Source organism: Anguilla rostrata, chromosome 5, assembly GCF_018555375.3.
Source record: "Anguilla rostrata isolate EN2019 chromosome 5, ASM1855537v3, whole genome shotgun sequence".
NCBI lineage: Eukaryota > Metazoa > Chordata > Actinopteri > Anguilliformes > Anguillidae > Anguilla > Anguilla rostrata.
Window position 1 is genome coordinate 2344245 of NC_057937.1, and position 26072 is coordinate 2370316.

Consider the following 26072-nt stretch of genomic DNA (forward strand, 5'->3'; position numbering starts at 1 on the left):
ACCTACAGGTTGAATATTTGTGCTATTGAGCATAATAAATACTGGGGAGGACTTTTACTTTCTGAACCAGGAATTTCTACCCCTGCCCAAGAGTAGTCATTAAATGTTATAATCTTGCTGTTCTCTGTTTAAGACCAAAATCCAGGACAGAAACAAATAAATCAAACTTAGACCAGAGTCTAATTCCAGAAACAAATAAATCAAACTGGGAGTGCCTAGTTTTGTCTCAATGTCAAAGAAAATCCAAGACATTTAAACTAAACGCATAAAACGTTGACAGGAATGAAAAACTTTTCCGATTATTATAATGTTTACGACAGTAGGTGGAGACTGATTCCCATAGCCTCTTGAGATTTACGCAAATTAACCGTGCCAAAAACTCATATTTTACATGTCTGAAATATTCATGTGAGCTACAGTGCATTTCTACATTTATCAAAGGTGGCCCAACCCTTCAGAATCTTTACAGCTCTCCTATGGCTCGTTTAAATGGGGTTAGAATGGCAAAAAGAAACAGTGCTCTGCACTGATTTAACTGCAGGCCATATCTAGTTTCAACACAGTAAAAAATTTTAGATATTGCTTTGTAGATTTATTTCAGCCTTTGGGGGTATTTCTCACACTAATCCCCTCAGCGAAACAGAAGGCACCATTAAACCGCAGTGGTCGTTTTACACAGAAACCACTCCACACTCATTCGATCTGTACACTTTATTCATAGAAGTCCATGGCAGTGCTGACAGCACCAATGGCTCTCAGGAGAACACTTCAGTTGTGAAGAGGGTCTAACATTGTAAACATATACATATATATATATTTCTTTCCCCACTACTGATGGTGGCATACTGGCCCACTCGTTTTAAACTTGCAGGCACAAGAACGACATCGTCGGCAAAGGAGGTCCTGTGATTCGTTAACACGTTAACACGTCACACTTCTGTTTCCCTGGCACTGGATGGTTCTGTTCTAAGCGCTTCCTCTGCACCCGTCTGTTGTCTAACGCAAGGACAGAGGTGCGCCAACAGCTTTCACATTCACATGCTGTATGGTGTGCTAATCCATAAACTGGTTACCGTAGGTTACCAGAACCAAAATGGCTGCCTTTCGCTCATCTACAGGATAAATCGACCAGACTTTAACAGATGCACAAGGCTTTACCTAATTTCACGTTACTTTTACTTAAATGCATGGGTGCAACTCCACCCACCTGAACTTTATGGTACTGTACTGTACATCAACTCTTCTGTAGCTGGCGGTAAATTTATCCCGTGAAATACCCTAATTATATGTGCGTACAGGAAGTGGGTCTACAGGATAAAGCCAGCTCTCTTGAGCTGTTTGAGAGGAGAGACAGGGTTCTGGACGGGGACAGGGTTCTGGCACTTTCTATGGAGATGCCCAATGAGGGTTTGGGGGGGTGGGGGGTGAGGAGTTCCTGGCCGTTTCTGAAACAGCTTATTTGCCTGCTATTGAGTATGAATGAGTATATTGAGTATATAAGATTATATACTTATGTATTTCCGGGGTTTCACTCAGTGTAATTGGTTAGTACACTTTCCAGGAAGTAAAGCATCCTTTTAGGAGGTCCCACAGAGAGGAAGAGGCAGAGTCATGTTTGGGTCCCATAAATCAGAGAGGGCGGGACATCTTACTACACTTCCGCAGTACCATTGGAAAATAGCATGAAGGATATTTTTTGCATTCTGCCCATCGCATACTAAAAATACGCACTAAACAGTAGGCAGTATGTTTAGTAGAAAGTTCATATTTTGAGGACGCAGTAGTTAGGAGGCAGTTTCGGACACGGCCCCTGTCTTGCGTGGTGGTCAGGCCCCTCCCCTTGCTCAGTGCATGATGACGTCGGGCTCGATGTTGAACAGCAGGTCGTCGTTGCCACGGCGCACCTCCAGCAGCAGGCCCGTCTCCTGCTGCAGCGCCCCCAGCAGGTCGGAGGAGCTCCACAGCGGCCGGCCGTTCAGCTTCACTATGACATCACCGGCTCTGATCCCGCCCCTTTTGGACCAAACAAGAAAAAAAACACTCAGCAAGATGGCCGCTGGTGCACCACTGGCTAATGATCAAGAGGACAAAGAGTGCCCAGTTTATCTTCCTGCTAAACAGCAGCCACATTTGTTGTCCATCTAAATCAGAGGTCACTATCTCTGATTCCTGCTATGAGCTAAAATGGAAGTGTTTGTGGTGTTTGCGCCTTTTGTGACGTGCCGTACGGTTCGAGAGGGAGCTTACTTCTGAGCAGGGGAGTTCGGCACCACCTCATGGACGTAGACGCCGCTGACGACGTCTGGAAAATCAGGGCTCTGGTCTTTCAGCCTCTCCACCAGACTGAGAGAGACACGCACACGCACACGCACACGCACACGCACACGCACACGCACACGCACGCACGCAGAGCATACAGTCAGCAGGGCTGGTTAGGAGAGAACTGACTGCCTCCCGTTATTATTAACATTGTTATTATTGCCACTATCTAGCCTGATCTATGCTGGAAAAGGCATTTTAATCTCAATGAGACTTCCTAGTTCACTGAAGGTTAAAATCCTATCCCAATCTTTGACCAAACATTGATCATTTTTTTCTTATCTGTACCAGTTCAGGCCAGTAACCACAAGTATGTACCAAGTACAGTATAAGACAGGCGCTCACTTACTCTGGAGTTATAGTCAGCATTCGTAGTCCGATAAAGCGTTTAATAATTCCTTTCTCCTCTGGAAAACAAACAGACCATAAGAGTTATGAAGTTAGAAATTTCAGTAAAATTGCAGCAAGGCCAGGCAAATATTCTCTGTAAGCTGCAAAAAATTAAAATAAATAAATAAACAAATAAACACAGCACAAAGCAACTGCTGTAATTCTGTCCACAACATCATGTCAGAAATGTGTTCATAAAGCTTTCAATTTTGAATGTCCAAATGCGACACAACACAGTCCTTTCTCTGTTAACAGGAAATCACGCAGAAGATACCTGGACAGAATTACAGGCAGAAAATGCACAAATGTAACAGAAGAATCATTCCAATGGAGCCTGATTCAACTACACAAATTGAGTGGGTTAATATTTTCAGTTGAATTTCATATGAGAAACATATGCATAATAGCATGTATATCTGCATATGTGCTCCTGATAAAATTCAGAGGGTTTCTGCTCAGTGGGCATATTAGAGTTTCGTTTAGGGGTTCAAAACATCGCACCCTGGGAACATAAGCAGGCTGCAGGTCACATGCCTTAAATCCACAAAGCAGTGAGCGATACGGCCTGCCATCAGCTACGCACCTCTGCAGTGAAGCTCACAGCCAAATGTGCAAAGCTTTCTGCAGTCACAGCAGAAAATGGCCATTTTGCTGAACTAATCAGAATCACACATTTTCAAAGTGCTACGCTTTTATTTAAAAAAAAATATATACAGTATACATAATAAAGCAAGACTTGTCCTTGGTATGTGCACAAGGTTAAAAGATCTAATTCTCTTCTCTCATTCAGTTGAGCAGTCAAATGACACGTTCCACCTTTGCAAATACCAGCAGAACAGGAAGCTGTCAGAGAGGTGGTTGTGAAGCTTAGAACACCAGGCAGCCATTTTGTCACTGCAGCTCAGCCAATCGAATGTCTGCAGGCGATATTGCATCAGATCAGCCTTTACCGACCACCGTAGCCTCACCTGTATCAGACAGCAGAGTCTGAGGCTGGGGCCAGCGGTACATTCGCCTTATTAGTCTTTGTCTGACTAAAACCAAGATAAAAAAACAGAGATATTGATACACGCAGAAAGGGACTCGACCCAGTGAAATTTCCTGGCGTGTGGTTCACTGTATTTTCCTGTTGTCTCATAGCCTGTACAGCTACATTACAGTTTCATAGTCAGACATTTTAACTTGAATACGTGAGTACATATAGGATTCATTTTGTTGTTTAAAAATATGTACCATGAAAATTGCTCTAATATAAGGCTCCTTGTCCTTCTGCAAATATAATTTATATGGACAGGATTTCCTCTATTTGTTATTTTTTTTTTTTTTTGCTACTGTGTCTCATGTTGAGGGTTTTGCAGTGTGATGCAGGGCTGGGGGTGCCACCGTATCACCTGATGAACTCAAAAAGATACTCAGCTTACCACCTTTCACATTTTATCTATAACGGAAACTCTGAGTAACAGAAATACTTCATAAAACAAGAAATGTCCAAACTGACTGGCAACCAAAAAAAACCACCACAGGCCAAAGCAGGCCCAAAAAAAAAAGTCCACAACATTCCAAAAACCCAGCCACACCAGCAGCCACCCAGAAGAGAGTTCTCCCTTTAGGCCCAGGAGCAAGGCCTTTTATAAAGCCCAGTGATCAGGTCAATGGGCTGCAGCTGTGCTGATTACAGTTGGCCACAGGTGCTGATCTACCTGTGAGCAGGGCTGGTGCTGCCCCCTGGTGGACAGCCCCATCTCCCTTCCTGCCACCACAGGTGGATTTTTTAGGGGCATCCTAACAAAATGTAGAGACATGGGACCTTTTTTTGTGTTTATGTGCACATGCCTGTAACATACTTTCCAGTAAGATTTACCTCACAGTACATGGATCTGTGCTTTTTTTGTGAATTTGATGCATCAGAAGTGTGACTGTGGTGCATTTATGATGGAAAAAATATAAAGTAAAAAAAAAAATGTTTTATAAATATAGCCAGTTAATATATCAGAATGACAAGCAATTACTTCAGCAATGGGAAAGTTCACTCCTTTCTGGGTCTAGACTAGGCCATGCCATAAGCGAGAGAGGCTCCTACCTTTGCCTTTTTTACTGAGGGATTCGTTGAGGAAGCGCGTTATTCTGTCGGAGGGTATAGCAAAGGAGATGCCAGCCGTCACCTTCAGAGTGTTGATTCCGATCACCTCCCCGTCCTAAGATATTTAAAGCGTTTGCATCATTTGGTGCAGAATTAACGGTGGAACTCCTAGTCATGGCTTCACCAGACCAACACATGAAAAACATGGATTGAAAATCCTGTAAATGCTCCAAAAACTCTGGAACATTCTCCCTGCAGATTTGAGATAATCTGAAATAGTACAATAATTTATAATAATTATTTATTCTCCTCTTTTATCTATTGTTTTTGCTGTGCTTTTTATCTTCTGTAAAGCACATTGTATTGCACTTGCTTGTATGAAATGTGCTATATAAATACAGTTTATGTTATTATTAAACTACAGCAGGCACTCACCAAGTTAACCAGAGGTCCTCCCGAGTTTCCATACTGTGCACAAAAAGAGACAGGAATACATTCATAATGCAGCTGGCCGACACTTCACGTTTAACACATGAAACTGGCAAAACATCACAACTCGCTAACTCGGGTAGCAAAGTTATCTCTGACTTTCCCAACACAACACAACACAACATACATAGCATCACTACATAGCATAGCATAGCATAGCATAGCATAGCATAGCATAGCATAACATAATGACGAGAGCAGTCCATTCAGCCCAACAACATTCAGCCCATTTTCCTGGCTAAATTACAACATGGAGGGCCGCTCAAATTTTACATCTGTGTCAGAAACTCGTATTTCTGATAATTTACAGCCCTAGCAGCCCCCCCCAGGCAAGGCAGGGTCAGACGGGCTCACATTGATGATGGCGTCCGTCTGCACGTAGTCCATGTCCGAGTCGGGGAGGCCCAGCTCCTTGCCGTCGCGCTGCGCCGTGCTGACGATGCCCGTCGTCACCGTGTTCTGCAGGGTGAAGGGGCTGCCGATGGCCACCACGAACTCGCCCGGCCGCAGGTCCACCGAGCGGCCCAGCAGCAGCACCGGGAGACTTTTCTTATGGGGGGGGGGGAGAGGGGGGCAGTGAGGGAGGGGAGGATAGAGAGAGCGAGGGAGGAGAGAGAGAGAGAGAGGCAGAGAGAGAGGGGGGGGAAGGAAAGAGGGAGAGAGAGAGGGAATAGAGAGGGAGGTGGAGAGAGGGGGCAGATCAGGGCGAGAGAGAGAGGGGAAGGAGGAAGAGTGAAAGAGAGGGGAATAGAGAGCGATAGAGGGAGACAGAGAGAGAGAGAGGGGAGGAACAGAGAGAGAGGGGATACATAACAGTTACCAAGGCAGTAATTATCACATCTGAGAAGTCAGGACAAGGATGTTTCTTCATGATGCAACAAGGTGATGCAGATGTCCTTCTTTACCAAGTTAAACTACAATAAGAAATAAACAGAAGTCATGTGCTCACCTGTGGGCTGACCTTTATGGTGGCTATGTCTGACTTCTTGTCGATGTCTTTGATGCTGGCCTCGTAGACGTCCCCATTGTGCAGCTGAACTTTGACCTGCTGTCGCCCGGATACGGGGGCGGAGCTCATCACCACGTGGGCGTTGGTGACTATGAGGCCTGTTTCCGAGACGATGAACCCCGACCCGCTGGAGAGAGGCACGTTTCGACCAAACAGAGGGTGCCTGCAGACAACAAACGCCGCTCAGTTGTGTCCAAATAAAGATGTTTGTTTTGGGGTGAGATCACAAATATCCCAATAGCACAATATCACATCAGCCTGTTTGTATTGGGCCAAATCACTACCTCCTCATAGGGGTCAAATTATTCCCACTAGTTAGGGATGAGATCAGACTGTCTGGGGGGTGGAGTCATATCAGACTCCGCCCCTAGACTGGCCCAGAAGAGGCCCACTCTTCACATACGTCCTGACCCTTTGAAGAGCAGGTTTTTTGGAATGTTTTTTTTTTCTTTCTTTTTTTCAAAACTCTAAGTCAGTGTTCTAGAACTCTGTTGTTTTCAGTCACCAGTAGTGATTGTTGCATCAGCTTTAGAATGTTCAGTTGCGAACCTTCTAATCACATGATTGTGCGCTTACAACTTAAAGGGTTAAGCTACTCGCTCGTATTTTTAAGCCTTTCCAGAACGTCTCGAATCAACTCGATCCTTAACTCCAGCCCTTTCGACTTGTTCTGTTGCCACTTCCTAATTTGGGCAACAGTCAAGCATCATTACCTTATGCAGAAATGGGCTTCTTTGTCCTGACAAATCAGAATTTTGTGTGGTCTCGATCCAGTTAACCACAATTAATGCTCTCTAGGGTTCATATCTAATCAGTGAGAGTGCTGGGGAGAAATCACAGCTCTCTGCTTTGTGTGTGAGTCGCGTGCCGTCAGGTCAGCTGATGTGGATGAAGCCTCACATGGTCACGCTCCGGTTGACATGTTAATATGAGATAAGTCTGCCTGACATCTGGGGAACATGCAAACAAACCAACTGCCAGTTACTTCTCCTGAACTCATGTAGGCGGGGCTCCAACTGGAGGCAGCGAATCAAATCAACTCAACTCAACTCAACTTTGTATTCCACAGCGTAACACTCTGTTCTGTGCTATGGATAAGAACATTTGCCACATGACTGTAGAGTAATGTGATGTAATGTAATGTAACACTGCTTAAAACTGGCCAAACTAAGTCAGATCGCAGCAGACCAGTTGTACAAACTCTCTAACTTCTCTTTCCAGATGTCCTAGTTAGAGAGCATACAGGGTCAACACGAGTGTGCGTGTGCACAGGAAGTGATCACATGACTTACTTGACGGACAGCTCTATGTGCCACTAGCGTGCGTGTGCACAGGAAGTGGTCACATGACTTACCTAACGGACAACACTATGTGCCACGAGTGTGTGCGTATGCACATGACCTGGTCACATGACTTACCTGACGGACAGCTCTATGTGCCACTAGCGTGCATGTGCACAGGAAGTGGTCACATGACTTACCTGACGGACAGCTCTATGTGCCACGAGTGTGTGCGTATGCACATGAACCTGGTCACATGACTTACCTGACGGACAGCTCTATGTGCCACGAGGTGTGCGTGTGCACATGACCTGGTCACATGACTTACCTGACGGACAGCTCTATGTGCCACGAGTGTGTGCGTGTGCACATGACCTGGTCACATGACTTACCTGACGGACAGCTCTATGTGCCACGAGTGTGTGCGTGTGCACATGACCTGGTCACATGACTTACCTGACGGACAGCTCTATGTGCACTACCGCCGGGGCGATCTTCTCCACGACGTCGGCGATGAAGTTGAACTTGTACCTCGGGCTGTTTGGGTGCAGAGAACCTATACTAGCAGAAAGAATTGCTCGTGTGAACAAGCCTGAACAGATCCAAATAGCATTACGTTCAAATAGTGTTTTTAAAAAAAACTATGCATTTGATCCATATTAAGGCCTTTAGAGGATTGATTTACTTTGATTTCTTTTCACTAGAGCTCCTACAATTTAATCATTCCTTTAATGAAAGAAAATATAGAATTTCCATGCAACACTGCAACAGCAAAAATTACTCCACTTTAATTAAAATGTTTTGATCATTTAGATATTCATCAGAGCGGAAAAATCCTCATACAGAAAAAAAACTCTAACACACCTAGGTACTGGGCAATATTCTCCATGGCATCTGCCGAAGGCTAGACAGGTGTGTAGGTGTGACAGGTGATACTTTCAATAATAATTCCTTTAATAAAATTTATATAACCAATAACCAAGTATTCACTGTTTTCATTTAATTCAATGTCTAGCAGAAAAAGAATGTGATACGAATAAAATGTTATAGCAGAGGGCAGTGATCTCAAAATAGTTATAATTTCTTTTTAGGCAACACGGCTTGTTGTTATTAATTTTTCCCGCTTTTTAAACTGTCTCTCAGACCTTTTTTATTTATTTATTTATTTCCTAAAAATAGCCGTCTGGATCATAATGATTTTCCTCGCCCCCTTTTGTTTTTGGCTCGGCCCTTGAAGCACCAATTACACCCGTTTATTTCCAGCACATGGGTTTCCACAAAAGTCCCAATCATCTCCCCCTGCTAACCACCTCTTCCTGTCCCCAGCTCAGCTCTCATTAAGTCACGGTCTTGCCCCCTAATTGCACACTAAGGAAAGCCCCCTAATTCCAATCACTGCCGTTGTTGTTGAACCAATCTAAACACGGACCTGTAACTAAGGCTTATTCATCCGTTTTTTTCTTCTTTTTTGAGTAAATATCATAACTTAGACTGGGTACCCAGGTCACTGGGAGATGCTTAACTTCTGACAGTGTTCAGCAACGAGAAGGATGCAGTTGCCAGGCAACAATACTGCCTTTGTGTGACAGGGGTCAGGCTATATCACCTTTTAATGTAATATTTAAAAAAAACAAGAGTTCCAGGAGCTTTGCTGTGAGTCAGAGACCGCAGCTGCACTCCAGCTGGATACAGTCATTAATCTGCACACACAACGCCCATTCAGGTGCTACACTGCACGAGATTTTTTAAAAACTTATTTTTCATACATTAATCAGACATTTGACTCACTCATGAGTCACAAGGAGTCGTGGAGAGCAAGGCATCAGCAATGCTAATATTACGGGCTCATATTACAGGCTTAATCATGTCCATGGTTAAGAAATGGACCACAGGGACATTTAATCTTTGTTCATTACAGTGTCCATATCCATCCTGTAATGACTTGCTTTAAATATAAAAGAGAACATGCAATTCATGTAAGTAATGAATATAAATGGGTTCATGTGGGTCAAGCATTTCAAGATTTCCCTCTAATCAAAAGTACTAAGTGTCATGCAGTTCATTCAGTGTGTTTTTTCCCCATCACATTACATTACAATCACTTGGCAGACACTCTCAACCAGAGCAACTTGCAGTTGTGGTTCACTGAGCAGAATGAAATTATCCACTACTTTATAAAGCCCTCCCTGTGACTTCAACATGTGTTTCTTCCTCCCATTAACTCAGCCAGCTGACTTCACTAATTGGTTCTACCTCCTGGCAGAAGAATTGTGCTAATTTGCAAATTTAGGTGACTGGAACAATAAAACTGGGGGGGGGGGGGGGGCATTAAGAGGGGTGGCACTATATACAGTATAACCAAGACTAGTCCGTGGAGCCAACCAGTGATCCTTTAATTAAACCTGCACATCGTCACGCTAAGCAAAGAGCCGCAAATATTTCTCTGTTTAACTACGCGGTCTTGACGTTGTGTACATTTTAAAGCTGTCAACGGCACAAGCTTGGCCGTGGCAATGGAAAACGGCCCGGCGTCTCAGCAAAGCCGCGGGAGGGAGAGAGGGGAGTGGAATACGATAATAACTCTGCCTCAAATTTCTAAGTCCACAAGTTTACAAAGAAGCCCACAGAAAGGCATTTCACTGCCAGTTCTGTCTCTCCGCCTGTTTCTGAACCAATATTTCCATATCTGGAACTCCTTTGCTCGGCCACTAATGAAGGCAGAGGACCTAGTCTCCCAAGTGACTACTGGTCACTCATACCGGCTTAAACACTGGGCAGAGAGCTGCGGTTTCGGACAAAATTACGGCGAGGAAACAGAAACCGAATGCATCGCACGGCTCCTGGTTATAACTGCCGTGCAGCGGTCACGGGGGACTGGAGGCCAGATTACGCAGAATGCTGAGCCCGTTCCGATCTCCCATGTTGCTGAATTTAACCACCGAACTGCATAAGAGCGGTGAACTCAGCCACTTTTCGCAGTTGACCCACAGAACGAACTTTCCAATGTCCCGGTCACGTGACACGGCGCTCCCGGAGTCAGACGAAGATCAAAGCGATTCCATTCGGAGTCAAACCACAGAACGATTAAGCATTTCCTTTCCACTTTTGTCCCATTCTATGGTGCACTTACACAGGCGGAACGTTGTGCTGTGGGATGAGCTAACTTTATCGCCTCCTCTCTGATCCGGCGTTTATCCCATATTCCTTACCATGTCACATCACCCCTCACATCGCAATACAACCGCTGTGTAAATGCTTCCCATTTAAACTCGTAATTTCAGACTGAGAACAGGCCAGAGGGTGAAGCTTAGCCAGGATGCTCCAGTCTCCATGGTGATACAGGACTGTGACATTCTAAGTTGTTTTTTTTTTTCTGGACAGCGACTTTGTGTCCAAAAAATTGGAAAATAATTTTTATGTGGCTGAGTTCAAGAAATCGTTTTTTCGTTCTTGCATCTCCTGTGGTCTGTCTTTTAAATAATCCTAGTGGTTTCCTGTATCAGGAAGAAACAGCACAACCAAGAGGTCTTTTATTCTAACAGTCTCCCCAGGGTGGTGTGAGTTCACGACATATCTCACTGTTTGTTGTTGACTATCTGGCGTGATATATTCACAGACGTGTGGTCTTTTGACTTGGCTGTGTTAAACAATGGCAGAATACAAGCAAATAAACAAAAAAAAAACAACATAAAGACTGACCACAAAATATGACTGACCCAAGGCTGACACAAGTGGGTTTGCAATTTAGCATGACAAACTTTACAAAGCTTTACACAATAAAGTAATGGAACTAATTGATTTAAAAAAATAAATAAATAAATAAAATAAAAACTATTCAATTATGTAATTCATCAACCATCTGCACATGAATCACACGAATAGCCTGCTGAGAAACTTAAACATAAATAAATTATATTTATATACCAAAACTGCATTTTAAATCAGTATGACCACACCACGTGTTGTATTTATTAATATTCATAAATTCAGTTGGTTTTTACGCGTACACTATAAAGCCACGATATAACACTGCTACTATATGTGTAGCCAGCGTACTTGACAAGCACCTGCGCGAGTATATCATTTTTCAACGTTTGCGCACAAATGAACGGAAACACAAATGGATTTACCTGTAACCGTAGCAACGTCACAAGGTCCCTTGTGCGCCTGGGTGACAGCGCTTAGGCCCCGGTGCAAAGCCTTCCTGCTCACAGCCTTGAGCCGGCACGCGTTGCCGTACGTCCTGCCGTCGCTCCCGCACACTTTGTAGCTCTGCCTGCACTGGCAGACGCCCTTGGAGAGTCGCTTCCCCGCGGGATGCTTGCACTCCAGCCCATCGCCGCACGGCAAGTCCTCCTTGCGTCCGCAAGCGCTCCCTTCGCCCTGCGCGCAAACCAGGCAACAGTTGCAACGGTCGGGGACGTAGCCGCTGGGGCAGCTGGGGCTCGGGCACTTGCTCACGTCGCAACGGGGCGGGCATTTGCTTCTCAATTCTGCTCCGATTAAATCCTGAATAAAAAGCGCAACCGCGGCGAACAAAAACGCGTGCAGCATCGTGTCTGAAGCGGGTTCAGGAATACCACAAAAACATAGATGAAGTTTATTACAAAACGGAGTTTCTGGCGTTGAAAGTAATTTAAAATTAATTTCAGTCAAATACGTGCTCTGGCTAGATCTTCATCCTGGAGAACATCATGCATGTTTTTAGGCTTGCAGTGAACTTCCAAGAATAACTGTCTTAGGCGAGGGTGCTTCGTTGGGGTTCCAGAGCATCACGTCAAAAGGACAACAAAAACCAAATTCACAGAAGTGATTTACAATTGCGACAAAATAAATAAAACAGAACAGATTTGAAGACGATTTACACGGACTTAAAAACTGTGGACACAAGAAAAATGTATTAGAGATGCGTATTTCTTTGCTTTTTGTCGGTAATTTACTAATAGTATTTGCCACTAGACCTAGACTAGTGACTGTGCGCGTACTAAGCGCAAACAAAGAAGTGCGGCAGTTTTTGTCCATCCTCCATCAGGTTGTTCCGTTGATCGGTGTTGGGGTCTGCCTCCAGGAGACCCCTGCTGTCACCATGACCGCGACGAAGAGGGCTGGCAAAGTTCAGCCACGTGCGCACAGCGCAGGCAAACGTGTTTACAATAGTAAACTTTGCGCGGTTGCGCCGCGAAAACTTAATTGTAGGAGTGATTAGATCGACTGGCCCTGGATTATCTATTGGAACTTCTGTTATAGCTGGGGATTCGTTGTAATAAGACCTTTTTGGAAGAGACATTTTACAGCCTACTTAGAAATAGTCCACATCATGTCTTTTTTTTGGCGATGAGTGGTCACTGTCAGGAAAGTGTCTCACATTCAGCCACGTCGAAGTGTCCGCGCATTAGTGGATAACAACACGTGGTAAACGATGATTACAAGGATGACAGCTGATTCACACGTGTAGCAACACAAAGGTACACTCTAGCACATGGACACACGCGCACGCACGCACACACACCTTACATATAGGCTCCCTATATTAAAAACAAACAGGACTAAACACTTTTTTAATCTCAAATGTCATTGCCTTTCTTAATAAGTTACAGGAATAAGTTGTTTTAAGTGTATCTGTTGTTGTGGGTATTTATTTATTGTATACTATTCTGAAGAATATATTGCTTCATGAGGATAATAAAGACTCAACTAATATGTCTGCTTTCTGTCTCATTCCTCCATCTAGTGGTAAATCATACATTTGCAACGAGAAGAAACAAAAATTGATATCCAGTGGTTTCCATGTTGAATGCAGCGGTATGAATGGTTAGTTTTGACATGTATAAATATATATTTTTTACTAACTACCCGATTAAATTGAGAAAAAGGGAACAGTGACTGTTCAGTCCAATCTCGGATGACATCATAAAAGTGTTTTTTGAACTGTGTAACTTTAAACTTTCTCTTTTCATAGTTTTAAAGGCTCTTTTAAAGGGTTGTGCACATGAAGAGAAAACTGGAGCAGGGTCAATTGTTTTATAGTTCTGTATTCTTGTAGGGGCAAATTTGATAAATTATTTATCCATTTTTTAACATGGAAGGGCCATTGAGATAAAAAAAATCTCATTTTCAAGGGAGACCTGGCCAGATTGGCAGCAGTACATACATAAAGTTTCAGTTAAAAGCACTGTAGCAGCACAACAATGCAGAAGAAGAAAGAGAACATGGTAAGTAAAGTACAGCACGAGACTACAAGACTTGAAGCAATAAATATAACGATAAATTACGTTCTAGGCTTAGAGAAGAACAGGTATCACAAGGCATGTACATCTTCTGCAGTTTATCAGAAGTATGCACAGTAAGAATCAAGTATTATATTGCTGTTATTCTTGCTTTTCTTTAATACCAGGTCATTACATTTTACATTTGTACCAGAAATACTTTGTGTCTGTCTGTGTTAGCCTCCTCTTGAGAAGGTTTTTTTTTTTTTTTTTTTTTTTTGCTGATCACATTAGAAAATCAGCCCTGGTCTCATACACGCACTGTCCAAAATACCCTCTGAAAAAGGCCGTCTCCACAGCCGTAGAGACAGAGGGGAGGTGCGGAGCAGCTCGGGGTCAGCGGTAATCGGGAATGTCAGTCCACCAGGCACCTCTCTAATCTTTCCTCTCCGTCGCTTTCTCCGGCAGGACCGGTTCTCCGCAGGCACCCGAGGCGCCTCATACCACAGCGACACGCGCAAAACACGTCTGCCGCAACTTGCGTTAACCCACGGCACGCGCGAAGAACGTCTGCGGCAATGTTCGCCCACGGCTCTCCTCCCCAGGCCTGTTTTTGTACTCTCGCTTCTTGCGTGTTCCTGTACTTTTGTGAAGGGGCTTGGCGTTGCCTTCATGCCCCACACTTCCCCCGGTCCACTCAGCAGGTTGCATAAATTGAGGCTTTGAGGTAGGTGAGCTGGCCCTCGGCTATGCAGGTGACCTCGTCAGAGGTGAAGACAGGACAGGACATGGCATTACATCAATATTTATTATACATATTTTATGTGGCAAGGGTTCATGTTCATCTAGCTAGTCCTAGTGTCTTGAGCTGAGTCGGAGCACTTGTATTTATTATCAATTTCCATTATATAAATAAATATTAAACTCCACAATGCTGAAAAATACAGAAAGTTAACATGTTTGCACAAATCTAGATGTTTGAATATTAGAAAGGCAAGTAATTAAGAAAAAAACTGCAAGTGGCAAAGTATATGATTTCAGCACATAAGTCTACACTTTAACAAGGGTATTATAAGGTTTTTAGTGTATTAAGCCTTGTCGTATTTGATAATTCGCCAAAATCTGAAAATAAGCATATGTTGCGTGTTGAACATGTTGCTATGCTACGTCGCCTCAAACACATTCGTTCCTCGGCACTGTGGATTTCAGCCTTTTGTTTCTTTTGAACTGGAATGATTTTCCTCCGTCTTTCTGCTTGATAGGTCGTGACAGGCTGGAATAACATGCCAGTCAATGCGCGTTCAGGAGTACTTAGCATTCCTGCGCCGCAGGTGAGACGTTTCTTGTCGGCTTCCCTTGCTGGGCGGGGTGAATCGCGAGCGAGAGGGAGAGGGGCTCGCTCGCTCGCGCGCGCGCTTCCCCGGTGGCGTCTGCGAGCGGCACGGACATGGCGACACGTCTCCCTCAGCGCAGGTGACTGAGCCCGGACGTTTCGACCATGACTTGGAATTTTGAAGACAAGAAAAAAAAAAAAAATTCCAATAAATCTACTCTAAAAAGGGTTAAACTAGGCTGTGTCGCATTCTATGGCATTGCTTTGAATGCTGAATGCTTTCCTTTGCTTTGTGTTTTTTTTTTTAGGAGTTGGAGATATTTGAGTCTCAGTATTAGGATACTAAAAAGCATCATTTTCTACCTCGCTGTGTTGGGTAAGTATGTTTTTTTAAACATGCAGTCCTTTACACTTCTAGGCAATCTATTCATTTGACTGTTTTACATGCAATGAAAGTGCTCAGAAACAGAACAGTTTGGTGGAGCTTAAGTCTTATTGTTGGATTTTGTTTTTGTAAACTACATTTTCAGGGTCACGTGGAGAAAGTCTGCAACAGATACTGGCAGATAAAGAAACTATAGTTAAAATATCTGCTTCTGGAAATTGTGAGTATATTTCATTTATCACAACCTACAATGGTGAAAAAAAAATCATTACTATATTTATTTTATGCAGACACAGAGATACATAGAAACACAGGTAAATAGACAATCTTATAGATATATCATATATACCATGTAGACATATCAGGCCAGACAAAATGCCCTCAGTTGCCCTCAGTGTGAGATTCTGCTGATTAATCATATCACATGACACTTTATCAATCGCCTGCTGTCAGCTGCCAGTGGACTATTGAGTCATTTAAAGCAGTTTTAAGTCTGTAAATAGCCTTGGAGATTAATTAGAATCGGATGAGACATGTTGTAGGTAAATATCTGTAATGGGTTAGTTTATCCATGTTTAGGAGGAGTAGTATTTCTCTGTCTGCACAATTTCATATACCTGCCTTCTGCATTCCATGTGCAATGCTAAATATTGAACCTCATCCATTTCTTGATAATGTTGTATGTCACCCTATTTAGAAAAAAAGTTCTTTAAATATCTGATTAGAATGTTTTTAACTGAACATTCTAATGCTGATGTCACGATCACTACTGGTACTTGAAAGCGATGGAGTTCTAGAACACTGACCCAGAAAAAAAAAAAACTCTTCAAAGGGTTAATGGCTGTTTATCTCTTTTCTGCAGTAATTCAGTGTTCAGCTGCTATAGATGTCCTGCTGTTACTCGATGGCTCCTACAGCATTGGCAAAGGCAGCTTTGAACGCTCCAAGCATTTTGCCATAAAGATGGTGGAAGTGTTGGACATTAACCCAGACCGGGTAAGACTAAAGAGAATGGGATATCATTTTTAATTTTATCGCACATAAATACAATCTCAAACGGACTATCACACCTGTTCTATTGTGTTTCTATTTTTCAAGACACTCTTCGAGTTATAAATTACTGTTTTTGTTTTGCCTGTTCTGATTCATCAAAATGTTTTTTTTTTTTTCAGGTTAGAATTGGAGCTATACAGTACAGCTCCAAACCAAAACTGGAATTCGGGCTGAATGATTACCCTACACGAGAGGAAGCTACAGAGGCCATCAAAAACATTCGCTTTCGGTGAGATTTTTTTTCAAGAATTAAGGAGGTCTATAGAGATATTACACAAAATGTACTCACGTATATTCAGGGTGCTGTAATGGCTGAAGTAGTGGGCTTGTAACTCAGATTCAACTGGTTCAGCTAATACTGAAGGTGTAAAAGACACAAAAAATAGTATGCAAAGATGCCCTTTTAGTGTAAATCGCATGATTAACTTTTATATACAGGTATTCATATTGTGCTAATAAATTTTTATATATTTATATTTATACTACATTACATATTGATTGAAATCTAGAGCGGGCATTTATCGATTCTCGTCGTATCGATTCTTATTCCCAGAGGGGGCAGCACAGAGACCGGAAAATCCATAAAACACGTGCTGAGGAAGGGCTTCCCGGGAGGAAGGGGGGACGCGTCGAAAATCCTCGTCCTCCTCACCGACGGGAAGTCCCAGGACAGCGTCAGGCCCGCGGCGGGGTTCGCCCGGAAGAGCGGCATAGGGCTGTTCACCGTGGGAATTAAGCACCCGAAGTGAGCCGGCCTTCCCTTACATTACATTCATACATTACATACCCATACATTACATACTACAACATTACATTACACTACACACATTATTACACTCATACATACGTACATTACACACTTACATTACACTACATTCATTACATACTACACCATTAATACATTACATTAATTAATACATACATACAGTCTTACATTACATTACATACATCATACACTACATTACATTACGAATTACTCGTGACTTCTTAATTACACGAGACCATCCCTTACAGTTACACTACATTGCATTCCTTTACACATGAACATACACTATGCTACTCATACATTACATTACCTTACACTCATTACCTAGCATTACTTACATCATTACATACATTACTTACATTACATTAAGGCATTTATCCAGAGCGACTTACACAACTGTTACACTGCATTACACTGCACCATTTACAGCTGGATTATACTGAAGCAAGCAGGTTGAAATACCTTGGCTTAAGGATACAACGGCAGGAATAACATGACCTTTGGTACGAGACCGTTCCCTACGGTTACTACATGGTCGCCCTTTTCACGGCACAGTGTAGGCCCCCCAGGTCCGGAGGCGTGGTCTGCGGTTCTGTTTTCACTGGGCACTTAATTGATCAACTTGAGCAGCCTGATTACACAGTTAACTCACCTGGGTGAGCGGTTTCCTGGGTCTAAACGGTTGTCCTGTTTAACGTGAAAAACAAAAATCAGCAGGCCTCTGCTCAGACCAAGATGGCCTCGTACAGTGTCTCCAGGGTTCCGTGTCTAATTGGGTTCATGCAGATCGCATGCTCATATATTACAACCCGTTTAAGGAATTAATATCAAACCTTGTTGTCAGCACCATAATAGGGGCTAACTGTGTGCTTGAGGGTGTTTTAGAGTCTCTGAAACAAGCTGTGTTTATGGGATCACTGTTGCATTTTTGTGTCTGTCTGCCCGTCTGCGATGAATAATAATTTAAGAAATAATTTGGGCTGTGGATCACCACAACAACACTTTAGTCAACCAAGTATCAATACGGATTATAAATAATAAACCCCTCTGTACGAGAACAACGTGTATAAATAGTGCAGGTAATTTGTTACCTGGTAACAGATGCTTGTGCTCTCATTTACATCCTCAGGTGGGACGTCCTGCACACAATAGCCAGCGAACCCAGCGAGATGTACGTGTTTTTCGCCGAGCATTACAGCGATGCCGTCAACGGTCTCATCACCACGTTGACTCAGCTGGCCGTCTGCAACGACATTCACCCCAGTGCGTAACTCTCTGACCCTCGCACAGACCCCCAACTGCCATTTTACACATCACAGGCTCTGGTCACTATGTTCGCATATGTGCATCAAATTAGCCAGTTTCGTCATGATTAATCAGTCAGTGAGAGTGAGTGAGTGGAAATAAAGAACAATCGATCCATCAGCCAATCAATTCAATGATTAATGACTCTAGTTTTTGAAGACAGCAAAGGAAAATTATATTTAAAGTGCATTTTCACCATCACCCCAGGTACATTTTTATTGACTATGAGACATTACAGGCGTTCTAGATAGAAAACGAATATATGCTTATATTTTATTTTTTAAGTTTGTGTGTCTATATGTGTGTGTCCGTGTCTGTGTGCATGTGCTTGTGTGTGTGTATCCACGTATGTATGTGTGCATGTGTTTGGGTGTGTGTGTGCCTGTCTGTGTGTGTGTCTGTGTGTGTGTGTGTGTGTGTGTGCGTGCATGTGTGTGCATGCGTGTGTGTGTTTTCAGAGTGCAGGGTGGAGTCGCGTGCCTGTCTCAGGACCACGCTGGAGGCCCATAAAGAGTTCCATGGTAACCACGTGTGCTGGAAGAGGAAAGCCAACAAGCTTCAGGCTGCCCCTGTGGCTGGAGAGTGTCCTTACTACAGGTGACCTGTAGGGGGCCTCGCTCTCACTTGTCAAAAGTACTGTGCTGCAAGTTTTAAATTTGGCTTTACATTGTAAAATAACTAGAAGTCCGTCCATCTGAGTTATGTGAGGGACATTCCCAGACTAGTGAATGTATGTGTAACATCGCTAAAGGCACTAAATGCAAGTTTAATTTATGCCAACATAATGGTGGGGTACTACACATCATAGCAGTATCCCAATACTACAGTCCTGACCAAGTACTCGTGGGCAGCAATGCTACAGGAAGTTGTTGAGTTTTCATTCACACAATCTTTATCAGAGGGCCACAGAGACCCGCCACTGAAAAGAAGCTTTGTGTGTTTGCCATGCTTACAGATGGAAGCGATTCAACACCACGATACAAAGCCAGTGCCACAGGACTCTCTGCCCAGGTACTGACACACAGTTAGTATAAAGGGTCGCATTTGCTGGAGCTGCAGGGAAAATGTGCTGTTGGATGTATATTTTTTTTAAATGGCAAGAGCTATTCATAAGAAAATAGATCATATCTTGTCACAGTACCACAATAGGTGGGTATTAAAATAAGCAAGACTGTATTAGATTGTATATAGTTTTTGTTTTTGAGCATATTGTAGACTTTGCGGTCTCGTGTGTGTTTTTGTGTGTCTGTGTGCCTGTGTGGATGCACGTGTGTGCACGTGTGTGTGTGTGTGTGTGACCACACCTCTCTCTCACGCAGACCCCTGTGACCCCAGCCCGTGTCTGAACGGGGGAACCTGTATCACGGAGAGCGTGGAGAGCTTCAGCTGTCTGTGTCCGCTGGGCTATGGGGGAGACCAGCTCTGTGGTGAGATCAGGAGCCCCAGTGGTCGGGGGGGGGGGGGGTGAGTGACTAACGAACAGGCAGCCAGCCTTTCCCCTGCCCTACAGGGCAGATAGACTTATCTTTGGCTGTGTGAGTAAATGGAAAGTCTGGTTTCCTGCCACAAAATGTGTGTGTCTGCTTTTTAGTGTATGATGTATAATTTTTAATCTTATTTTTTTATTTGAGCCTTTTTTATTTTGTTGTTTTTGCTGTTTTGGTTTTTACAGCTAGATTCGGTTGCAGTCTTGCACTTGTGACCTGTTGAAATAATGTGGTTTGTTTTTGCCTTTCAGGAGGTGGCAAATATATCAGTAAGTTTACTGCAGTGTTATTGCCTTTTATTTGTTAAAGTTGAATCTCTCATCTGAGCATGCTCTGTTACAGCCCTATTCTCTCCTACTTCTGAGCATGCTCTGTTAAGGCCCTGTTCCCTCTCATATCTGAGCATGCTCAGTTAAGGCCCTGGTGTTACTTACGTCTGAGCATGCTCTGTCCAGTCCCGGCAGGTTTAACGAACTGTGCTGTGGACCTGCTCTTCCTGATCGACGGCTCCTGGACCACGGGCTTGGAGGACTTCCTCCGGGCCAAGGACTTCGCCAAGCGGGTGGTCCAGACCATCTTCGCCTCCTCCGCCAAAATCCTGGTGGCCGTGGCGCAGTACGCCGACAAGGTCCACATGGAGGTGCCCATCGGTCGCCACGGCAACGCCGCGGACCTGCTCGGGGCCATCGACGCCATCGGCTTCCGGGGCGGGAACGCCATGACCGGGAACGCCCTGCGGCACGTGGCGGACAGTGCCTTCGCGGGCGCGGGCGGGTCCCGGGGGGAGGTGCCCCACGTGGTGGTGCTCCTGTCCAACTCCCGCCCTCGGGACGCGGCCGTCGCGGCGGCCCAGGTCGCCCGGCAACGGGAGATCTTCATCCTGGCGGTGGGCGGCGGGCGCCTGAAAGCAGAGATGAGCCAGATCACCGGGGACGCCGAGCTGGTCTTCACCTACGGACACCTGCTGGAGCTGCAGGGCAAGGTGCAGGAGCTCCACACCAGGGTCTGCGGCTTCAACGCGCCAGGTGAGCAGCCAGGGCGTGTCGCCAGGGGCTCAGCTGGGAATTCTGGGTTCCCCTGAAAAAGTACTGCTCTATATCTATGAACTTGCATATAAAAGAAAAAGAACATTCCCCATCCAACACCACACAAAAAGAAAAATAAATAACCAACACAAAAACCACAAGTCTACAACATTGTGCAGGACCCCAGCCACAAACTGCTCCACAAAAACCTTTCCTGTTCTTCAGCTGCTGCAGGCTTATGTAGAGCCACTGGCACGTGAAGCCAATCAGGTAATCAGCAGCTCGTTAAGGTGGAGCACAGGTAGAGAGAGTAGCACAGATCACATGCAGGTAGTTAGTTCAAGCACCTGCACGTAACAACGACCTCACTCAGTATGTATGTCTGGGGAGGTGAGTTCAGTAGCGAATGACAGCTTGTATGCACTGATGCCTGGTAAATAAGTCATAACCAGCTTTGGAGATTGTGAAAAAACAAAAACAGCTGCCTTTTTTCAAATGTTTCCTTTTCTAATTATTTTCCTTTCCCTTTTATAATTATACCATGACAAGTATAATTGTTATTAATAATTGTTAATAATAATTATTTTTACTGGTCTTACACAGTCTTCTCTTTTAATCCCCCTCTTCTGCTTCATGTGTTCTCTCTTCCTGTGCTCCTTTCTTATTCATAACTGTCTCCTCTCTCCTCTTCTTTCGCTGCTTTGTCTTTGAATTCCGCTATGCGCCACCCGGGGCGTTGAGGAACGCTGTTTCGCGGCCGACTGCTCATCGTCTGGACGTGCGGGGGGCGCTTGGGGCGACGGTTTAGGTCATCGTTCTTTAGGCTCGGTTAGCCACGCCCCCTTTTCTGTGTCTACGCAGGCTGCTACTCCAAGACCCTGGACCTGGTGTTCGCGGTGGACGCGTCCGCCAACCTGCCGCGCGAGGGCTACCGGCAGGCCAAGGCCTTCGCCAAGGCCGTCGTCTCGCAGTTCGACATCGACGCCGACCTCACCCAGGTCGCCATGGTGATCTACGGGGAGAAGCCGCGCACGGTGTTCGGGCTGAGCGCCTTCGACAGCGACGGGAGGATGAGGAAGGTGATCAGCCAGGCGCCGTACCTGGACGGGGAGCCGCGCCTGGGACGGGCCCTCCTCCACGTGCTCAAGGACACGCTGAGCGTCGGGGGCGGGGCCAGGCCCGGCATCCACAAGGCCGTGGTGGTCGTGACGGACGGCCGGAGCGTCGACGACGCCGCCGCCGCCGCCGACGAGCTGAGGGGGAACGGGGTCGCCGTGCTGGCCGTGGGGCCCGGGTCCATCCACTCGAGGGCGCTGTTGGGCATCGCTGGCAGTGCCAGGCTGGCCATTCCCGTGCCCTCGTACGAACACCTGAAACATTACGCCAACAACCTGGTGCAAGCCATCTGCAAAGGTGACCCTCTAAATCTACACAAAAACATTTGATTTTTGAGATTTTTACAGTCATGTAGCTAGGATATCCCACAGTGCCTTTCAGCGGGTCTTCCGTTTCCCCGTGTGTTACCCAGACCGTGTCCGAATCAGTGTACTTGCCTACTATTGAGTAAACAAGTTGCATGTGAGTTGTATATAACCATACTCAGTAGTAGGCAAGTGTGCTGACTCTGACACAGCCCTGCTGTCTCATTGTCATCTCTTTGTGTCTCATTCTTGTCTCTGTGTCTCATTCTCGTCTCTGTGTGTCTCATTCTCGTCTCTGTGTGTGTGTGCAGACGTGCGAGCTCCGGCCAGCCTGTGTGTCCCCAACCCCTGCCGGAACGGAGGCGTGTGCGTGCAGAAGGACCGGAGCTACAGCTGCCGGTGCGACGGCTGGACGGGAGAGCACTGCGAGAGACGTACGTCACAGCGCCCTCTGCTGGCCTATTCCAGTCGCACACCACAGGCTGTTTCACTTCATAGACGTCTCAAGAAGGCTAATAGTGGAAGCACACGGAATGTTCACTCAGAGCACCGTGTGTCAGCGGAAGAATCTCTGGGCTATAATTTCACCATTTGCAGTGATAGAGCTAGAGAATCAGAAGGTTATAGGTTCATGCGTTGTGCTTTCATCCTTGCATAATGTAGCCTACTGCAGTCGGCCTGCAGTGGCACAAGCAGAACTGCTACCTCTCACGAGGGAGACACACTGACGGTCACCCTGGGAAACTGGGCTGGGAAAATAAATATTGATATTACTGATAATAACGTTTAATGTTTTCCCACAGAGCTATCCCAGCATGCAGCTCGCTGGCCCTGATGCTGTCCCAGGGTCTGGTTAGGGTGACGGATCTCCAGCTGCTCCACTGCTGCTCTGTTCACAGACGCTGCAGCTTGAAAAGACCGCTGGACAAAAACGAAAGACGGACAAGTTGCGGGCGTTCCTTTTCTACCCTTCTAAAGTGGAACTACTCCACGCACGTTCCCGCTAGTACCCAATCAGGGAAGGACAATGGAGAGAAGAACGTCTAAGGACAAGATGGCGACTCTGGAAACGGTGGAGAATTTGGATTTATTGACGCCGATTTCTCTGGCTGGCGCCTCTGCTCGTGTGCCAGTATCGGCGGTGATCTCACGTTATAGCGCCTTGCCGTTTCGTGATGGAGACGGAGAAACGTGCGAGCAGGCCCGTGTGGCCGCGACTGTTTCCACAGTAAAGCGATATGGAGGGGGGAAGGCCCAAAGCCCTCTGGCATTCCTGGAAATGAAAATGCACAGAGACGATTAAAACCAGATGACAGAGGTGTGATTTAGACCTCATGGACCCCTTAAACTGCTTAATTTGTCGTGAATGTTTGCGCCCTCCAGCTAGCCAGTACTATGCACCACTAATGTTAGGTTTAATTGGTGTAAATAGCTCATTATCACCATTATTGTTGCAAATACACACACAAAGCCCTTCTGGCATGTTTAGGTTCCTGGTATGTAATAAGTTGTAATTTCTATTCATCTGCTATTATCATAAAACAACCATGACTGGGTATAAAGGGGTAGCTGTATGGTGCAGCAGTTAAGGTGGTTGCAGGTTTTACACCAAGGTGGAGAAATGCTGTTGGCAACATTCCCCAGGATAGGACATCTACCAAGGAAGTGATGTTATTGCAACGTTAGTGAGTCATGGACATTATCCATCTTCTAATTGCCAAAAAAGTAGAACAAACTTCTCTGCACTTTGAATTTCAGGACATCAGCATGAAAACGCCATCTGAATGCACAATGAGGACTGGGGATTGATTGGCATTGGCTGGCTTAAAATAGTCAGTTTGAGGGCACAGGACTGCCCTTCACTAATGATGTCATTGGAAATGCCGTCTGATTTGTCAAAAGCATGCTGCCCTCTGCTGGTCATCTGGAGTAATTTCTACTGACCTCGGTACAGGAAAAAGTGACCATGACAATCATTACTAAGCAAATCCATATCCATTTATTTCTCAGGCAATGCTTGTAGTTGCCAATAGACATCCCCCCTCACTGGAACATTTGGGCCTCTGAGATCGAAGGCCCTTCGCTTGTATTTTTGGAAATGTTTGGAAACTGTTCTCTATAACACGTGAATTCTGTGTACACTGCCTTACACTGATAGATCGAACAGTTTAAATGAGAATGATTTGGATACTGTGTGGGTTATGTAGTAATATAACTAGGTGTTTTTTCAACCAAAAAATATGAAACTAAACCTTGCGTGAAGCTATAGACTAAGTTGGGTTATTATAAAAATAAATATTGTTCCATTTGTGAGAAGTTCACATCTCGGTCACATTTTTACACTGTATTTGTTTACCACGGTCCTCGCTGACCCTGGCCACTTTCCTGTTTTTAGTGTTCAGGTCCAGTTTTCTCATGATCACGCGGGTGCGCAAAGCAAACATACAATTAACAGAATGCATGATAAAAAACAAAACATGACACTCTTCTGTTTACCCAGAACCACTCACCTCTATCACCACATGTGTGACTCGTGTCCTCACAACCAATCAGAAAGAGGCTGTCCAGTCAAAGGCAAACAGCCATACTTTTTAAAAACATATTTGTACAACTGGATATTTACTGAAGTAAAAATAAAAGTTAAGTTACAGCACCCAGCCCGGGGATTTAGACGCGTGACCTGGTTTCTGGCCCAGTTTCCTCACTACCGTGTCACACTGAACCCCCTGCTGTCAGGTCAGCCTGCCCTTTGATCAGTGCACCGAAAATCACAGAGGACCTTCTAGAGCCGCGTTTCCCAACCTTTTCCCTTCCGCGGCACGCTTTACAAATTTGCAGAATCTCACGGCACGAACGCTCTCAATAGCGACCGACGCACTCCCTGACATTGACGTGAGGTGTCAGCGGTAGGCCTAAATGTTCTTTCAGGCTTCAGGGGTATGCATTTTAAATAACGTTTATTTTTGGCTTTTGTGAATGAGATTTGGATTTGTTCATGTGGGTTTTTTTAAATTAATTTTTTAAAGGATTTTTCACATGGCACACTTGACCTCGCCTGACTGCACACGCTGTTCTAGTGGGAAGAAAGGCTGGTGCTATGCAAATTAAGCCCTGCAGAAAGGACCCAGGACAGTCTGTGGAAGACTCTCGGTTGTGCAGGCCTTCCTCCAAGACAGACAGACTCTTACTCTCCTTCAAAATATGTTCTCAGCCGTCAATTTAGCTGATACGTCCCAAAGCAAGATTGTGTCGATTTGTAAGAAAAACAAAATCAATTAATATTTGATTGGATGCACCAAACCATTACTAAATCATCCTTGGAATGGACATTCCATGTGCAACTATTCATTTATTTTAAGTTTTCTTAGATTTTACTGCCGACTGCGCCATCGTGTCACCATCAAGTGCTGGTGTAAGGCGACACCTGGTGGCTGCAGATAGAATAGGTCATGGATTTTAGGGCCTATACGTCCAACACATCCATTCCCTCAAACCCCACATTAGGGTTGGGGTGATCTAGAGGG

The 26072-nt window shown here is 44.9% G+C and overlaps 2 protein-coding genes across 3 annotated transcripts; one reads left to right on the top strand and one right to left on the bottom strand.

The window, feature by feature from the left end:
• Positions 1-696: 696 nt before the first annotated feature.
• On the bottom strand, positions 697-12863 carry LOC135254437 (serine protease HTRA3-like). Of its 2 annotated transcripts, XM_064334566.1 has the most exons (10): positions 11698-12863; positions 8024-8123; positions 6228-6450; positions 5633-5827; positions 5225-5257; positions 4790-4904; positions 3678-3743; positions 2669-2726; positions 2248-2343; positions 697-2013 (listed from the first exon to the last, which is right to left on the bottom strand). In XM_064334566.1, exons 1-10 carry the CDS (start codon positions 12119-12121, stop codon positions 1845-1847), a joined length of 1479 nt encoding a protein of 492 aa, XP_064190636.1. In that variant the 5' UTR covers positions 12122-12863; the 3' UTR covers positions 697-1844. The 2 variants fall into 2 exon arrangements, with proteins under 2 accessions (XP_064190636.1, XP_064190637.1); XM_064334567.1 differs by lacking the exon at positions 3678-3743 and having other exon boundaries at positions 11698-12857.
• A 757-nt stretch (positions 12864-13620) lies between these two features.
• Positions 13621-25085, top strand: LOC135254436 (von Willebrand factor A domain-containing protein 2-like). Its single transcript, XM_064334565.1, has 15 exons — positions 13621-15246; positions 15415-15482; positions 15637-15711; positions 16354-16487; positions 16664-16773; positions 17098-17289; positions 18440-18573; positions 19074-19212; positions 19571-19626; positions 19935-20042; positions 20354-20371; positions 20558-21127; positions 21989-22540; positions 22860-22982; positions 23352-25085. The coding sequence occupies exons 1-15, from the start codon at positions 15221-15223 to the stop codon at positions 23381-23383; spliced, it is 2337 nt and encodes a 778-aa protein (XP_064190635.1). The 5' UTR covers positions 13621-15220; the 3' UTR covers positions 23384-25085.
• Positions 25086-26072: the final 987 nt, after the last annotated feature.

Coding starts and splice junctions, on each gene's coding strand:
- LOC135254437 (XM_064334566.1), bottom strand. CDS start 12,121: ATGCTGCACGCGTTTTTGTTCGCCGCGGTTGCGCTTTTTATTCAGGAT. Junction 8,124..11,697: donor TGACGTTGCTACGGTTACAG/GTAAATCCATTT, acceptor CTGCTAGTATAG/GTTCTCTGCACCCAAACAGC. Junction 2,344..2,668: donor ATGCTGACTATAACTCCAGA/GTAAGTGAGCGC, acceptor TGTCTCTCTCAG/TCTGGTGGAGAGGCTGAAAG.
- LOC135254436 (XM_064334565.1), top strand. CDS start 15,221: ATGGCGACACGTCTCCCTCAGCGCAG. Junction 16,488..16,663: donor TGGACATTAACCCAGACCGG/GTAAGACTAAAG, acceptor TTTTTTTTTCAG/GTTAGAATTGGAGCTATACA. Junction 22,541..22,859: donor GGTGCAAGCCATCTGCAAAG/GTGACCCTCTAA, acceptor GTGTGTGTGCAG/ACGTGCGAGCTCCGGCCAGC.